The following is a 17,655-nucleotide window of genomic DNA, read 5'->3' as shown; positions in this document are numbered from 1 at the left end:
ACCCGCTCCGCTCCCCCTGGTGGTCCCGAGAGCCTTGCCTCGGGCAGGGAGAGACAGGTGACGGCAAGCGGGGATCAGGACCGTGCCAAAGGAATTGAAGGGAGACAGACGCTTGGGGCTGTTGGATCCTCACCGTGTGATTTGCCTTCAGAAGCTCAGAGCAGCTGTGGGGAGAGCGGGCAGCCTTCCAGGCTGCCTGGCCACGCAGCAGAATTATTTTCGCATGCGTTTGGATTTAAAGAAAAACAAAACCACACACAAAAACATCACTCCGAAATGCAGCAGACCTCTCCTGCACCCCAGAACCCCCTGTCCTCGCACATCTGCTCAGCTCCTGCCCCAGATAAAATCCTCTGTATGCCCCCCCCCAGCGATGGGAGCAGCTCCTTCTGTGTCAGCCCGACTCGCCCCAGCAACAGCCCCTTCCTGAGGATAAGCAGCTGCCTTTGGATCCGTGCCACCAGCCACTGCTGGGGCGATCTGCTGACAGCCAAACATCTCCACCTGTTCTGCTGCTGCTCAGCCAAATCTGGATCCCAAGCATGTGTTTTAACGGCACTAATCACCACGCCGCGGTACAAAGCTGGCACCCCCGAGCCCTCTGCAGACCCAGAGGCGTCCAGGGGGCTTGTCACTGCCCAGCCAGCTGAAACAGCTATTTCTGTTTTATAACTATAACTTCACGGTTTAAGGGAAGGATCTGGGAAAGCCTCGTTACCTGGGACTAATCAATCAAGCCTGGGACTTGGACGGCCTCCAGCGAGAGGCCAGCGCTGCCCTTCCCGCACGCGGCATCCCCCGACGCTGTCAGGTTTGGAGCAGCGCGATCAATCTCTCCCTCTCTGTTATCCTACGCGTCACTGTCACCACATCCATTACCTGCGGACGGGATATTGGCAGCCCATCGCTCCGTTTTATTTCGCTCACCTGATGCTCTCTGCTCTGCCTGCCGGCAGGGAGCTCAGAAATGCCAGCTCCGGCTGGACGCCCACCAGCCTGGCACCGGGCACAGCTCAGCGGGGCTGGGACCGGGGCTGCAGCTTGGCAGAGTCCTCTGGCCTAATGCTGAGCCTTCAAAATCATCAGGAGAGCCCGATGTACAAAGGAAGCACCGGTCTTCAGAAGGAAGACGTTCAGGGGATGGTGAGGAGCAGACCAGAACTCTTTTTACAGTCAACAAGGGCTAGAAACAAAATGTTCCTAACTGCAAGAAGGGGGCTAGCTCTCTATCAGCAGTAACAGCAGCAAAAGCCCAAGGCAGGCACACAGCAGGGTTGGCTCACAGGTCAGGGCTGCCTGAGCCAGCAGAGAAGCAGAGGACCTTCTGTTCCCAAGAGCCTCCTGACATTCCTGATTTTCCTCCCCTCCCACTGCACGAAAGCATATCTGGGTAATTCCATGGGCCGGCCAGCGGGATTTTGCCATCAGTAAATGAAAAAACAAAAAAAAGAAAAAAAGAAAAAAAAAAAAAAGAGAAAATGACACCAGCGGGTACAAAACAATCCCAGTGAGGCGAAGCTGCAAGATTTTCCCACGTATTTCTTGCAGCGCACAGATGGCATGATGGTGAGTGAGGCCGGAGGAGCAGGCAAGCTGCTGCTCCAAGAGATCCCTACAGCAGCCTTCCAAACCTGCATCCAGATCTGCTACCACCACCTGAAGGAAGAGACGCAAACGCAGGGTAGAAAAGGAAGAAAATAATTTTTTCTTCCTTTACAGAGCCCTTGCCTTCAGAGGGAAATGTGCAATGACAAACTAGCCAGAAAGCACCAAATCTGTCAGTACCTGGGCACCTTCTAACGCAAAAGAAAGGTGGCAACCACCATAAAATGTGTGCTAAATCCAGCCAGCCTTCGCCTGGTACAGGGCTCCAGAAGCAGCTGGCAGAGATGCACGCAGAAATGCCTAAAAGCTGAAAAGAAAGTGACTATCAGCATGGATTTTCCCATCAACCCCACGCAGATAACAGACAACGTGTGCCGCTACCTCTATTGACACATACAGCAGCGCCTCTTCTATAAAACGAGGGTATCATTTTCAGTTGTTATCGGATTTTTTTTTTAAACCTTTTCAGGAGTAACAATACCCCTAATGCAAGGTTAAATCGCCCCTGTACCTCCCTTTTGAGCTGGGAGATGGCTCGGTGCTCCGCATCGATCCGTGGCGCGCGGGTAGCGCCGCCCGCAAGGCAGGGCTGCCGCCAGCCCACAGCCGTACCCGCGGGACCCCGCGCCCCATGCCGGGGGCAGAGAGCTCCCCCCGAGCCTGCAGGGGCACGGGGAAGGGCCAGCAGGGCTGCGCACCCGCGTCTGACCCCGCTTTCCCCCCAGCGGAGGGCAGGCGGATGCGGCAGAAGCCCGGAGAGCAGCGGTGGGAGCTCTGCGCCGGGCCGTGCGCGAGCAACGTGCAGAACGGGAAACGTTCCTCCCTTCAAAGGGAAACCGGGCCCTCGGCGGCTTCAGCTCCCGTTTGTTATAACCCCGAACTGTTTGCGCTCTGCATGACGCTGGTTTTAATCATTTATTCATCAGTGCGGCTTGATGGCCCCTCTGCATTCCAGTCTGAAGCTTTTAAACCCTCACCACGCTGTGGGCATACTGAGAGGAGCAAGTGCTTTCCCTGGGACCCAGCAATATAAGCAAATATGACAGGCTCTGGTTCCATTTTTTATTTTTCCCCACACACATCAAAAGACATTACTCCGTAACAGATGCTGAGGCCAGACGGCAGATCTGGGGAGACGTGAAGAAAAACTATAACTTTTTAAAGCCAGGTCTGCAAGAAGCGATCAAACATAATCCGTTCGCTAGTGACCTGCTCCTCCCTCCTCCGACTCCTCTTTGAGTCTGCAATAAAATTACTCCTCTGAAGCCTCCGATTAATGGATGAAAAGACAATTGCCTTTCTCCAGCTGGAACGGGAGGGGACGCGCAACCCCCCAGCGCACCGAGAGCACCACCTTTTCGGTGCTTGGGTACTGGAGACGGGCGTCCTGTGCTCGGAGTTGCCTTTATTTTAAAAATAAACTCAGAAGGGCTGATGCTTGCAGAAGTGACAGATCCGGGGGAGAGGCTCAGCGCTGCGGTGTGTGCTTCTCCCTGCAGGATGTCCCCGCGCAGCCCAGGGAGGCTTCCCCTAATCTGGTCGGCACGGATAACAGCAGCTAGGGGGGCAGCGCTCTGCTCACAGATGTACCAGCCCGCTGGGCTTCAGGAGGAAGTCTGCAGGTGTCCGAGACAGGGCGTAAACCCTCCAGTGCTCCAGCGACCCCACACACGGCGCGAAGCCTCAGGGCTTTGGGGCTGCAGCAGCCTTCCACCACGTGCGGGAGCTGCCACGTGTGAACGCGCCGCGGGGGACGCGGCCCCAAACCCAATTCACAGGGAAGACCAACGATTTTGGTGGCTTTGCGTGTGGCAGCGTAAAGCAGGACAGGATTTTTAGAGGGCTTGATCCCTGGAGGCACCTGAAGTCAGACATGCCGTGGTGCCGGCACCTGAACACCAGCCCCTCTTGGAACTGCAGGGCGATAAATCTGCATCCCGGCGTGCTTGCCAGCCGAGTGGCTGCAGGGCACGGCCACGGCTGTCGTCCCGCAAGAGGCACAGCGCAGCTCAGAACCTGCCCAGCAGAGCCCAACGGGCAGCGCGCACCACCACGAGGTCGCGCCGAGCTTAGGTTTGCAGGAGCTCGCTGGAGTAGGCTTTTTTTCCGTCGTGGCTTTGAAGATTTTTATTCTACTCCTACACCAAAGGCTGAAAGAGCTGCCAGGAGCCGAACCCGTGTTCAGCACCAATTGCTGACCGCCTTTCTCAGCTGAACGTCTGTCCCTTGGGCAGCCCAGGCAGGACCAGAGGTGGTCCACGGCGAAGAGAAGCCGTTCCCCTTGTCCAGCCCCGGGACGGATCCTGCAGAGCAGCCGCTGACCTCGCATCTCTCCCCAAGAGGCTCCTGACTGCAGGGCGCCTGCCTTCCCCGGGCTTGCCTCCCCAGACTCCGTGGTATTTCCATCGAGCACTGGTCGTGCCACGGGGGTGCTCAGCCTTCGCAGCTGTACCGAATCAGTGTGGGGAAGGGAGAGGGGGGATCTCTGGGGAAGGGGTGCTCTGGCGCCTGCCGGGTGCAAACCCCGACTGCAGAGAGGCCTCCAAGGAAGACTGAGTGCTCAGGGGCCTCCTCTGCTGCCCGGTGGGCAGCGGGCTCATGGAGCACCCGTTCCTTAAGCACAGACATCAGTAGACCTCCCTCCTCCTCTGGCCACCAATTTAAACGCACAAAAAAATAAAATAAAAATCAGTGTCTTTAAATTTTCTAGCCCTGCATAAGACAAACGAGGCAGGCGTTTCAAAGCGGGAAACACCGGCTGCCTGCAAACAGCACAGTGCAACTGGAGAAGCAAACTCAGCCTGGAAGCCAGTTCTGACGGGAGCGAGGACCATTTAGGGCCGCTCAGGCTGCAGCTCTGCCTTCAAAGCACATTTCTGCCCTCCCGGTTCTCACGCTTTGCCGAAAACAAAAATAACATCAGAGCTGCCTCTGCCCCACACAGCTGCGGGGAGGAACGAGCTCTCAGACGCCGCTCTCCTGCCTGCTGCCAGTCCACGTGCCCACAGCAGCAGAGACGTGGCCGTGCTCTGTGGTTTTGTGTGATTTTGGGGTCGGGGCTGCCCTTTCCGAGCAGCAGACACGCTCCGGGAGCACTGGGTGCTGCTCCCACGGCCCCAGGGGGCACCCAGCAGAGGCACGCTGCAGCCCGAGCAGCACCAGAGGACTTGCGCACCACGTATGAAACTGCTGGAAATTAAGGGTCCGTTTATAAGCCCTTTATTAATAAATGATTAATAGATGCCGCTGTATTTTTTAATAACTTACAATAAAAAGATGCTACAAAAAGCTTAAGCAAGACAGTCCTAACAGATGGTGCTATAAAGTGAATTATAACATGTACAGTAGCTAGTGCAAAGTAATGGATGTCCTCATTTAATAAAAAGAATCTGATTTTATGCAGCAACTTTCACGCTTGAGGCATCTCAATACACTTTAATGAGCCCTCGTGGCCTCAGCAATAGCTCGCATGCAGCCTTGGACATCAGGTGCTGTTTTAGTACGAGAGCGGCTGCTGGTCAGGACCTGGGGGTTATTCTGCAGTCTTGCTTTTTAACCTTTCCTTGGACGGCTCCCAAAAGCAGCCGGGAGGGCCTGCAAGATGCCACCTCCTAACACTGCGCTGCAGGGAACGACAAACAAGCCTTGGTCCGGGGCTCGCAATGCCTTCCAACTGAGAAAAAAAAGAGCACTGTTACCACCACCGAAACCAGACTGGCATCTGTATCTGACTATAAGGCACGCCACAAATTATGTAATTTAATAAACACTGTAATAATAAAGTATTTATTTTGTATAATGAAGTGTTAGTGATTAGAAACCAAACACACATTGGGCATGCTGCTGCGGTTTCTCTTGAACCCATGCCAGTATCACTCAAGGCTAAATATGTCTGCAGCAGGTTGAGAGTAAGTTCCTAGCCTTGTTTTGATCAGCCTGTCAAGTGTTTTAGCTGCCATTCGGGTTTCTTTATATCACACTATAATTGGCTGCTTTCTCAAGGTGCAACGAAGAGAAAAAGCACACAGCAAAACTCGGGCTCCTTTTGCAAAATCCTCCACTGAAACTCCGCTGCCTTTCTGAAAGCTGATTTCGGCAGCAAAGGGCATTTTGTAAACAGCTGGTGAAAATAGACTGGAACTGAAAGGCAGCTTGCATTAAACTCCACAAGAAAGCCTTATTTACCCTCGTGTGCTTTCTTTGTAGTGTCGATCAAACCACTTTCGGCTCCCAGGGGAGGCCCTCGGAAAAATAAAGGGAATAAAAAAAATAGAAAAGCAAATGACGTCCTTCGGAGCCCGAACGCACCCGAGAGCCCTCGGCACGGCGCTCAGTCGCCGTCGCTGCGGCAGGGGCGCTTACCCTGCGGCCTCCCTGCCCGAGTTCGTCCCCCAGGGCCAGCCGGGCACCCTCCAGCTCTGTCCTCGCTCGCCCTTGGCCGTGAGTCCGGCGGAGATGCTTCGACCAGAGGCGGCAGGCGGGCATCCCGCTCCCTGGCACCTGAACCCATCCTTCAACGTCAGCTCATTGATTTGCAGATGTCGGGGAGAGAGCAGAGAAAAACACAAGGGTAGAAGGGACAATCCATCACCGGTGGCACCAGGACGTGGAGAAACGCGCCCTCCAGAGGGCTTGGCTTTGCTTCCAGGCTATCGGCACGCTCCTCTGCCACCACCCCAGCTGCCTCCTAGCATCACCGGGGCTGGACAAGGCTCTGAGCCCTCATTTTGGAGGGGCACACGCACGTCCCTGCTGCACCCTGGCCTGCGAGCACGGACAGCACTTCTTGGGCTGACACCCTAAAGATGGGGGAAGGTAAATGCGGCAGTGATTATCAAAGAGAGAGCACTGGCCGGGGCTGCCAGGAGACCTTGCTGCCCTCCGCTTCTTGCTCTAGAAATGTGAGTGCAGAGCTGCCCCTCTGGGATCCTGGGGCTGCTCCCCTCAGAAGGAGCGGTGCTCAGCCAGCAGTGGGGTTTTCAGGTGTCAGGGCCATCTTGAAACAAGAAGGGAAGCATGCCTTTTCTGTGGTTGCTTCTCTGAGAGGCAGAAATAAGCAACCAAGAATCACGTGGCCCTGCAGTCGCTCAGATCAGAGCCCGTAGAGCAGCAGCATCAGAGGCTTCTGGGTGTATCCTTCGCACTTGCACTTTGTCCCTTTGGCGTGACCAGGCTGCCTGGCACGTGAATAAGCACGAACAGGTAAAGCAGCCTGCTCAGTCACAAAGCACAGGCCTCACAAGCCCTTCTCGCTTTCCCAGGGAGTTCTGTACCAACAAAGGCTTCCTTTCTGCTGCGAGGTGGCCCCAGCACCTGAAAACCCAACTGCTCACCTGTGACACTGCTCAGCTCGGAGCAAACGGCCAACTCCAGTGTCTCTCACCACCACCAGCACCGGGAGACACAGGTCAGCAGCGCCAGATCCCAGGGGCCAGCAGCTCTAAAAGCTGTTCTCCTTCACCGTCAGCCGCCCTGTTTCTAGTCCCACTTCATCCTCTCTTCAGCTCAGCTATCTGCCACCGTGGGCAAGGAACAGAAGAGAAGCAGAGCACCACGCCTGGAGTTTCCTGCCTCAGCTGGAAAACAACCGTGAACGCAGCGCAGACGTGCTTATAAGTACGGTTTCCCTCCTGCCACCTTTCCTTCAAAGCTGCAAGCAACGCTCAATTTGCAAACTCTCGCTTCTATTGCCGAGCCTAAATTGACAGATCTGTTAACACTTGTACCTCTGTAGATGAAGAGCAACGTTTCTATGCAAGTGACAAGTATTAGTATTTCTCTTACCTGGGCTGCAAGAAATTCTAAAGCCTGCGTGCTGTCATGTGATGTAACACGAAACATCGAGGACAGAAGATTGTAACGGAAAACGCAAGCTACTAGAAATGAAATATCCAACAAACAGCATAGCTCCAGGCAGCACGGTGCCGACACGCAAGGGAAAAACCCAATATTTCCACCTTTCTTCTCGGTGCTAGAAAATTAACAACCCCTATTCCAGGTGCTGAGGCTCTCAGCGGGTGCCTGGAAGGGCCCACCCACGACCCGAGACCCCCACCACGTCGAGGACGGGCAGCGCAGCGTTACCGTTACGTACGTCACACTCAAACAACTTGTAACCTCCGGAAGAGCACGTTTACCCCAGACTGAGCATCCAACTGAAAGCGGCTTTTAACAGTCTGTGAACCGCACGCAGCCAGTAGCTAAAGAGGCTGGAATTGTTTAGGAACTTATTTCCAAAGTTGCTCTAATCACAACGCATGGGGTCTTGCTGCTGAATTTCACAGACAACGCAATCCCTCCAGGCTTACCATCTGTGCGCTGAATTCGGGTAACATGATGCATGTCGCTCCCACCCAGAGAGGACAGAGCAGCTTATTGATCACCCCGTGGACATGATGCAAAGGCAGCACGTGCAGAATAACATCCTCCTTCTTCCACTCCCATTTTTCAACCAGCCCCGTGGTCTGCAGAAGAAGACATACAAGCCGGCATCAGGGCAGGACAGCCTCTCACAGCCCGGGGTATCCACGCCCTCGATCCCCTGTGTGCAGCTGGTGGCAGAAACCCCAGACCAAGGCACAGGCACAGAAATTTCTTCTTTAGGGTCAGCAGGAGCAAAATTACCACCACGAACAGAATACCAGAGGAAGAGCTTCTGCATCTTTTCATTATATGTGTTCATTTACATCAACGGCCTTCCTTGCTACTGGGAAAGATGAGTCGTAAATGCTCAAGCAGGACCCACAGAATTATTAGCCCGCTGCTGCACAGCCAAAGATGGCAGAAATATTAACCAGAAACCTAAGTTTTCCAGAACTCAGTTGACATGGTTTGGACGCTGATAACGCTTCTAGCATGTGTAAGGGATAACTAGTGGGAGCAGGAAATCAGTGTCTCAAAGAGAAAATAGGCTCCATGTTAGTAAAATAACAATAAATTAAATGTCTAGATAATTATCCCTTCGTAACAACATTTTAAAGTGTTAGGCCTCACACTTCTGGGTAGAACAACGTCCTTCAGGGCCCAACATCAGCAACTGGAGAGCTTATTTCCAGCTCTCTAAAAATAAAAAAAAGCATTCAAAGGGTGGAATTCAGCCATGTCATTCCCAACCCTCTCCCGCAGGGCAGGGGGAAAGGTTTCAGCCCCTCCGCGAGGCAGCACAACAGCCAGCTATCGCTTCGGCTGCCTCCCAGATGATCAGCATATTTGTGAGGGAACGGATTCTTCGCCCAATATAGCCGAGCGCTGGCTCTATCCATCAAGGCTCTCCTACCACGCCCGTCGCTGCAGTATCTGTGCACCCGGAACGGCGCGAGCTCGAGGACGTGCCCGTGAGGCGCGGTGTACTCCCTGCCCTTTTTCCCTAATGGCGTGAGTCTATCTGTTGCAGGCAGCGATAACAAACTGGTGAGGTAGTCAGCAGGCTCGTTCAAACTTTTAATTCCTTTTGGCTCGGAGAGCTAATGGATTTTTTGCCTTGGGGATATATAGCTAAATAATGCACAGACTTCGCGCAGTACTGCGCTGGGCTAAGTTATATCCCAAGTATGGGCAAAGATACTTTCCCAGTCACAGGGAAGAAAAGAAAATTGCAAAGAAAGCAGTCCTTCTGCAACAGGTCTCACCCCTTCTGCTTTCCAGGAAAGGAGGGAGACCTGCCCCTGGCTGCAGCACGGGGGTCAGAGCCTCAGACACCAAGTTGGGTGTGCTCGCACCTAAAGCATTAAGGACTTTGAAGACACAGCCCCTGTGCAGAAATTAGGTCACACTCGGGTGTTTTGTGCCTCATAGCCCCAAACTACTGTGAGGGCCAAGACCTCTGTAACTCAGCGTGAGCATTGCGGAGAGAAAGCAGCACTCACCACGGCCTGCACGTTCTCATGGGTGCTGAGGACCCCTTTCGGTCTTCCCGTGGTCCCACTTGTGTAGATTATCATGGCTCCCCTGTCTTTCCACGAGGCACAGGACGCCAAGGGCACGTCTTCCACCGCCGCGTGACTTGCGGGTCCATCGCCACCAGACTTAGGAAGTGGCAGAACCGGGACTCCCAGCTTCTCAGCGCTGGGGGCTATTTTCCCCACGTATTCCTCTGCTGCGACGACCAGCGCGCTCTGCGAATCCTGGATCACGTACTCCAGCTGCTGCACGGGGTGCTTCTTGTAAAGGGGCACTGCTATGCCTCCGCTCATCCAGGAAGCCCACTGGGCAACCACGTACGAGGCATCATTGGGGCACAGAAATGAGATCCTCTCCTCCTTCAGGTCTCTGCTGGAGCACCCCAGGACCCTACAGATCTCCTGCGACAGGCGCAGGCTCTGGCGGAAAAGGTCCCTGTAAGTGTGCTCACCGTGTTGGTCAACGATGGCGATTTTATCACCAAAATTCAAAGCCCTAGCGAAAACGGGGGCAGCGTCACGGCTGCCGGCTGCCTGTGAGGTTCGCAGGCCCCGGTGGGGACAGGCAGCCCCCTTCTGCCCACGCAGCCACCAGCGGCACCGCTGCAGGTCACGGCCGAGGTGTCGGACGGGCCAGCTCGCCGGGGGGAAGAGCAGGGAGACCAGCATCCTGCCAGCAGCGCTTGTTTTGAAGTGATTCTGCAGAAAGCAATTATAGGAACAGATAAGTATGAGCAGCAATTACCCAGGGGTTTATTCCCACCGAGGAGAAGTGGCAGCCTTCATTTGAATAATACCCACTGTATTATTAATGCTTCTGCTTCAGCCTGCTGTATCCCCAGCGTGCTAGGCCCTGCCCAGATGGAGCAGGAGGCAGAGACCCGTCCCTCCGCAGCCTCCACATCCCCAAGAAACGATTTAACTTAAATCACGAAACAGTTTTCATCAATCAGTAACATCAGGACACCGAGTAAGGGCTACTTGAGGTGCTGTTCTCACTCAATTTCACCAACACTTGAAGAAATTAAATTCCAGGATTAACCGGCTCTCAGTTTGCACTTTTCATTGTTTTAGTAAACCAATGCCCAGCTCAAGCGCAGCAGCACAGAGCCAGAGACAAAATCCAAGCCTCCTAAGTTCTAGCAAGTGGAAATGTGCTGTCCTAAACGCAGTAGCACACTGAGGAACAGGCAGGCGCTCGGGCCCTGCGACCTGACAGCCCATCCATCACAAACGCCGCTTCAGCTTGGGAGCTTTCTTACCCAACAGACAAACCAGGAGGTTAAAGTCCCGGGCAGCAGGAGCCCTCGCCACGCAGCTGGTGTTCCCAGCAAGCGGCAGCTGCAGGTTTGTCACCGCGCTGCTAAAAGTGCAAGACTTGTGGCACTCGGAGCCGGGCCGAGCATGGGGACAAGCTCAGCCGCGGCACCAGCTCCAGCCAGAGCTCGACCCAGGCGCCCAGCCTGGCCTCTGCGCCACAGCAAGGTTTCTCAACGGGGTAATCCCCAGAAGGGAACTGGAAGGAGAACCAGTGCCATTAGAGGCTGAGCTTTCGTTAGAGGCCTTCCTTACAGGAAGATGACGGGCTGGCACAAACGCCGTGCGCCCTGCCTTTGTGCAGAGGCATCGATCTGCTCGTGAGAGATGGTGTAACTGGGGAGAAGCGCTAGAAACCTGCTCCTCGCCTCTCTTTTCACCATCCCCTCCCTTTCAAAGGGAGAAGCCCACGATAGCATCAAGCTATTGAGCGACAGAGGGCCGAGGAGCTACCTTAGAAGAATCCCAAATACCCTCTGCACAGGGCCTGGAGCTCACCCAGAGCAAGCAGAATAATTTGTTTTAGCTAACACATCTTCGCCATGCAGAGACTGCCACCACCGCCAGCAGGGCAGCAGAGAAGGGGAAAAACGGGGCTGTAGCAGAGGTTTTACTCCACTGTCTGTCCGATGGCTACAATTAAACTCCACCACTGAAATACCTCTCGAGAGGTGCTGTGAGGAAAGAGCCAAGGACGACAGCTTCTCCTTCCACGGACGCCCCGGTCACGGTATGTGGCGTTTCCTTGACGCTGGCAATTGTGACTTGATTTTCATAACATTTTGATAAATATCCGTGAGCGGAACGGCTCAACTCAAACAGCCTCCCAGCTCAGCTTCCCACCATGGGGAGGAGCTGAAGCAAAAAGGATTGAGAGAGCTGGCAGCTCCTCAGGGAAGAGCTGGGCGCAGCTTTGCTGAGCTCAGGCTGCTCGGATGCCTCCGCTGACAGCAACAAGTGTTTACTTGTGCAGAGACATAGCTGTGAGACCCGCAGACTCTCCCATCCACGTTCAGAGCATTTCTCCCATCGGAAACTGCTCTGCACGTATTTTCTTTTGCATATCAACCTCAATTTCTGCTTCTGCAGAAGAAACTTGTGATTTACTGCGGAAACGTGGGGGGGGGGGGGAAAGCTTCAAACCCAGAGGGTGTTAACCGTGTGCACTCATGACTTGTACCACCGGGATGGAAAAATACAAAAAGGTCATGACAAAGCTAGCATGACATCTTTCCATTTCTCTGCAGAGACTAAAATATAAAATAGAGAACACCGCCTGAAACCTCAACCGAGTCACCTCCACCCAAGCTGTGCCCAGCTCGCTGGCGAGACGTTAACGTCCCGGACGTTGAGAGGGGCACTAATGGGAAGTGACCGACTGCCAGGATCACGCCGTGCTCCAGGCCAGCGCAGCTAAGTGCACTTGGCACGCTCGCTTTTCCTCGCCAGGCTCCAGAGCAGGTGTTAGCTGCTGCTGCTGCTTCAGAACGGCGGCTTCCAAAAATTGCATTATCCCTGTTCCACCGCAGCGCCAGTCCACATTTAATGGAACAATAAACGGCAGCACCTTCAGCCGGGCCGGGGCATTTAGGGGCTTCGCAGAAGCGGTGCTGACTGCATGTGTGCACACAACGACAGGCGCTCGGGACGGCGCGAGCAGGGTCACACCGGGCCCGCTTCCTTCACCCTGCTCAGCAAGAATCAGCAGCACAAACGTTCCTGGGCTGGGAATACGTGAATCAGGCGCCTGCCACGGATGGCAGAGGACGGCTGTAGCACAGCAGACGGGCGTTTGCTGCCCTAAAGAAGTCGGCTCAGCCCCAGTCCCTCAAGGGCGAGGGCAAGGTGCGGAGCTCACGGCACCGTGCAGCCGCTGCTGGAAGCTGTGGCAGCCTCCAGGCTCTGGAGGTGGCAGGGCCAGGCACGGGAGGCGAAACCCCACATCTCCTCCGAGAGGGGAGAGCACTATGCTTCCTCCACCCCAATGAACTCTCCCTCCTGCAGCTCCCTGCCCCGCACCCTGCCATGCGGAGGGCACGGAGGCAACCCCCACTTTGCCCCACGGTTCCCAAATGGCGGGGGGGGGGGGGCGGGGAGGGGAATTGAAATCCCACCACACACGGCCAGGACCAGCACGGCCCTCTGCAGGCTGCGGGCAGGGATCGGGGCGGTCGTTACGGTGCCATTAACGCCCCGGCACCGGCTCCGCTGCGCCGGCAGCCTCCTCCCGAGCGGTGCCGGTGTACCCCCGCCCGCAGGCCCCGACCAGGCCCGGGCCCTGTGCGGCAGAGCGGGGCCGTGCTGGGCCGTACCGGGCCGTACCGGGCCGTACCGGGCCGCGCCCCCCGTCCCCCCGCAGCCCCGGCGAGGCCTCACCTGGAGGCTGCGGCCCCGCACCCCGGGGGAGCGGTCCGGTAACGAACGGGCCCCGGCGGAAACACCGCGCCGCGGCCCGCGCGTTCCGCACCTCAAACGTTCCCCCCCCCCCCCCCCCCGCACCCGTTTTATGGGGATTTGACCCCAAACTCCACCCCCCCCCCCCCCTCCGGGGGGGACGTCGCAGCGGGGCTCTGACGGCACCGCGTCACCCTGTGGCGTCAGCACGGGGGGCGTGATGTCATGGCGGGGCCGTGATGTCACGGCCCGCGGGTGCCATTTTGTGCAGGCCGCGCGAGGGCCGGGGCTGGGGAGCAGGAGCGGGGCTGGGGCACGGGGGCGGCGTTGGCGGGGGCCCTGCGGTCCCCCCCGGGCCTTCCCCTGCGCCACGGGGCCACAGCGGGCAGCGGGGCCGACCCCCGCCCACCCCCAGGTGTGTTTCCACCCGGGGGCTGCAGCGGAAGCAGGGACGGCGGCTCGGCCATGCTGCTCAGCTCAGCTCCCAGTGCTCAGCTCCCCGTCACCACACCAGTCATCACCACACCAGTCATCACCACACCAGTCACTCCTTCTCGCACAGCCCCTTCCCCGCTGCACGGCTCCCTCCTCGCCGTGCGGCTCCCTGCCCGCTGCGTAGCCCCGGCCCTGCTGCACGGCGCCATCCCCGCTGCATGGCTCGCTCCACGCTGCGTGGCTTCCCCATCGCACAGCTCCTGATGGAAGGTTCCCTTCCTTTTCCACAGCTCCCCATTGCACGTCACATTCCCCCCATTGCACGTCACATTCCCCAGTGCACAGCTCCCCAGTGCACATTTCCCCATTGCACAGCTCCCCTTTGCAGGTCACCTTCCCCAGTGCACAGCTCCCCATCGCACAGCTCCCCAGTGCACTTTTCCCCATTGCACGGCTCCCTCGTGCACAGTTCCGCATTGCACAGCTCCCCATTGCACAGTTCCGCATTGCACGGATCTGCTTTGCACATCTCCCTTCCCGTTGCACAGCTCCACGTTGCACGGCCCCACGTTGCACAGCTCCCCATGGCACAGCTCCCCATCGCACAACTCCCTTCCCATTGCACAGCTTCGCAGTGCACAGGTCCGTGTTGCACAGCTCCACGTTGCACAGCTCCCCGTGTCACAGCCCCCCGGCGCAGCGATGCTGCCGGGGGGCCCCGGCCACCTCCCCCCCGGGAGGGCTCACAGCCGCCATGCCCACGTGTCGCCCTGCAGCTGCACCCGCTCCCCACCACCCCGGCCCTGCCGCCTTCATTCTCCTTTCTGTACTCACCATCTGTCACTGCCTTCCCTCGGTCCCCAGCCACCGCACGCTGCAGGGATTAACCCCCCCGACCCAGGGGGAGCAAGGGGGGGGCTCTGGTGGCACCGGGGTGCTGCTGGCCCCAACATCCCTGCGGTGGCAGGGACAGGGTGCACGGCATGGGGACAGACCCACGACAGCCGTGGGGATGTGCACGGGGCAGGACGTTCCTCTGCCCCTCTGGTTTGTGCAGGGAGCCCCGTCCCGGGGCGGGGGGACACGGCCAGCTGCCCCCATGCACAGCAGATGTCCACCCCGCGCCACCCTCTGCCGCTCCATCCCCCGGCACCTGCTGGCCACCAGCCATCTGGACCCCCAAAGTCCCTGGGGACGATGCTCAGCGCTGTCCACCCACCTCCGCCCCCACTGGGGGCCCCGTGGGACGTGTGGGGATTTTCAGGGACCGACCACATCCCCGCGCAGCTCCGTGTCCCCAGGCAGGCACCCTGAGGCCACCACGGTTCTCCCCACCCTCCCTGCGGTGGCTGGGGCTGAGCCGCGCACCCCGCGCCAGCGGGAGCATCCTCCCCATCGCATTAAGCAGCTTGCTGATTAATTATGGATCCAGCAGAAAGCTTTTATTACATTAGAGTTTACTTGTGGCAACATCCGTATTTATTAAAAAAAAAAAAAAAAGAAGAAAAAAAAAAGGAACGTAATTACTAATGTGGTGTAAACAGCACTATTTTACGGGGAGGTTAATGCCTGGGGGAAGCTCTGCGGGCGGTGCTGGCTCCAGCCCGGTGCCCTGCGGTGGGGACAGCTCAGCCAGGAAGGGACGGGGACACGGGGGCTGCCACCGCAGTGGTGCTGGGGATGAGAACAAGCCACCCCAGCTGGAGCATGGCGAGGAGGGGGCCAGACACCCATCCCACCTTGTAGGGATGGCCTGCGGCCACGGGGACCGTGTCCCCAGCCCACGGGGGGACACGGCCGCCCACGAGTGCCAGCGGGGCTCCCTGGGGACGGGAGCAGCGCGGAGCCACTCGGCGTGAAGTGCAGCCGTAAGTGCCTCCCGCGTCACGTGGAGAGGATAAGTGCAAAATGGCCCTATTATGATAATTGTGCGAAATTATGATTGATGGAGATTAGCTGCTTATTTGAGGAAATGGCAGGCGCACGTGTGGCGTGGCCGGGCTGCAGGGCGGGAGCTGGGCCCAGCAGGCACCGGTGATGGGGACTCGCGAAGGGGGGCGCAGGAACAGCCCCTGGGGCTCCTCCCGTGGGATGTCCCGGCACCGCCATCCCGGAGCTGCTGCATCCGTGGTCGGTGGCTCTCACCACCTCATTAAATACATCCCCAATTAGGGGGAGAACCCGTACAATGGGGATGGCATGCGGGAACTGTGCTGTGGGGCTGTGCCAGGGGGCTCTGCAAGAGGAGAGGGCAGTGGAGCAGTCCCGACACCCCCACGGCTCCCAGTATACGGGAGCTCCCAGTAAAGGTGGCTCCCAATAAATGTTATTTTCCATGAAGCCGAGCAGGGCTCTGTGCTGGTGCTGGGCTCCCAGCCCGTCCCTGCCTGCACGTCCCCGAGCACACCCCTCGGCCTCGTGCGCTGAAGCCAACCTCCCTCTTGAGCCTCATCCCTCTTCAAAACGACACCAAGATTAGGAATTTAGGGAAGAAAAGCAAAAGCCGGAGAGGTGTGGAGGGCTGCGATGCCATCGCCTGCCCTGCCGACGGCCGGGCTGTCCATCCCAGCTGGGGCACGGCTCGGTGCCACCCGGGGGGCGGCGTGGGGACACCGCATCGCACCAGGCCGCAGTGGCCGTGCAGGGTGGCAGACGGCTGGGGGGTCCCCAAAGCCGCCCACCCATCGGCGCTGAGTCCCTCCTCCGCTCTCCCCTTCCCAATTTCCTGGGCCCCCCTCTCGCGGCAGGCGGATGCTGGGTAAGAGGTGTGTCTGCGGGAGCCGTGCTCGCCACGCAGCATCGCCGCGCCGGGGCTGCCGGCATCGCCTCCCGCTCCTCGGGAAGGGCTCGCCCGGCCGGGATGGGGATGCGGGTGGGGACACGGGGACAGACGGGGCCGAGCCTCCCCATGAGGGGCAGCAGGGCCACAACAGGGCCCCCACACCCTCCACCGAGGGACGAGGACATGGCAAAAGGAAGGGTCGCCAGCGGGTCCCCCATGGCCGGTGATGGCGGCGCCGCCAGATCCTTTCTCTGCCTTTTTTTTTTTTCCCTTTTCTTCCCCCCCTCGTTTGGCTTTTGGCAGCGGTGCTGGGAAGGGCTGGCGAGCGGCAGCAGCCCCCCGCCGCCCCGGCCCCGTGCCAGGGCGGGTGATGGCAGAGGGGCTCCGCTCAGCTGCGGGAGCGTCCCCGCGCCGCGCTCGCTGCCAATTTCCCTGTGAGCTGGCACCGCAGGCGGCTCCGGAGGCAGCGGCGGAGAGGCTGGGGATGGATTGTGAAAGGGAGCGAGGAGAGAGAAAAAAAAAAAAAAAAAAAATGGACACATGCCATCGCTGGAGCGGCGAAGCTGCCAAAATGCCAGCAGGCAGCGTGGGGCCGAAACCCGCCGGAGGGGAGAGGAGGGTCTGAAGCCCGTCCCGGCGCGGGTGGCGGTGCATGGAGGACGGGCAGAACGGCGGAGGCGCCGCGTGGCCGAGGCAGGACAGGTGGCGGACGGTGGAGCCGGCGAGGAAAAAGGTATTTGCCTTCGTTTTAAAGACTGCTCGGTGCGTGCGTGAGGGGCTGGGGTGCCGTGCAGGCTGCCTGCGGCCTCGCCGCCCGTCCCGCGACGCTGCCTGCGCCGCGCGCCTCCCGATGCCTACGGAGGCAGGCGAGGGGCCCCGGGTGCCGGATGATGGCTGCAGGATTTGTCGTCCCCTCGCCGTGCAGGCGGGGAAGCTGCCCAGGGGCCGGGGCTGCGGCTTTGTCTGGTCGGGCTTTGTCTGCCGGCCGCGGCGGCGGGATGGAGGCGGCAGGGCTGGGACGTGTGGGGCTGGCCGGATCCTGCCTGGCCGGGAGCAGGGCACGACAGGAGGCAGGCGGCTTTCCCTGAGCTGCCTGGGAAGGGGGAGCAGGGAGATGAGACCTTCCCAGCCCCGTGGAACGCAGCCCGGAGGGTCTCTGGCACCCAGCAAAGCTCTGGACATCGCGGAGGCACTGAGTCGGAGCCGGCTGCTGGGAGCAGGGCA

General features: G+C 58.4%; 1 protein-coding gene across 2 annotated transcripts in view; it reads right to left on the bottom strand.

The window, feature by feature from the left end:
- Positions 1 to 13,288, bottom strand: part of ACSF3 (acyl-CoA synthetase family member 3) — a 58,144-nt gene extending 44,856 nt beyond the window's left edge. For both annotated transcript variants that reach the window (XM_083851319.1, XM_083851320.1), the window contains exons 1-3: positions 13,197 to 13,288; positions 9,471 to 10,202; positions 7,914 to 8,069 (exon numbers count right to left, since the gene is read on the bottom strand). In XM_083851319.1, the coding sequence (XP_083707445.1) occupies positions 7,914 to 8,069; positions 9,471 to 10,172 (858 nt within the window). In that variant the 5' untranslated portion in view covers positions 10,173 to 10,202; positions 13,197 to 13,288. The remainder of the gene's footprint in view (positions 1 to 7,913; positions 8,070 to 9,470; positions 10,203 to 13,196) is intronic.
- Between the last annotated feature and the right edge of the window lie 4,367 nt (positions 13,289 to 17,655).

The sequence above is a fragment of the Anser anser genome (genome assembly GCF_964211835.1).
Source record: "Anser anser genome assembly, chromosome: 11".
Classification (NCBI taxonomy): domain Eukaryota; kingdom Metazoa; phylum Chordata; class Aves; order Anseriformes; family Anatidae; genus Anser; species Anser anser.
Note: the sequence above shows the minus strand (reverse complement) of the source record. Positions and strands in the feature narration are given on the sequence as shown.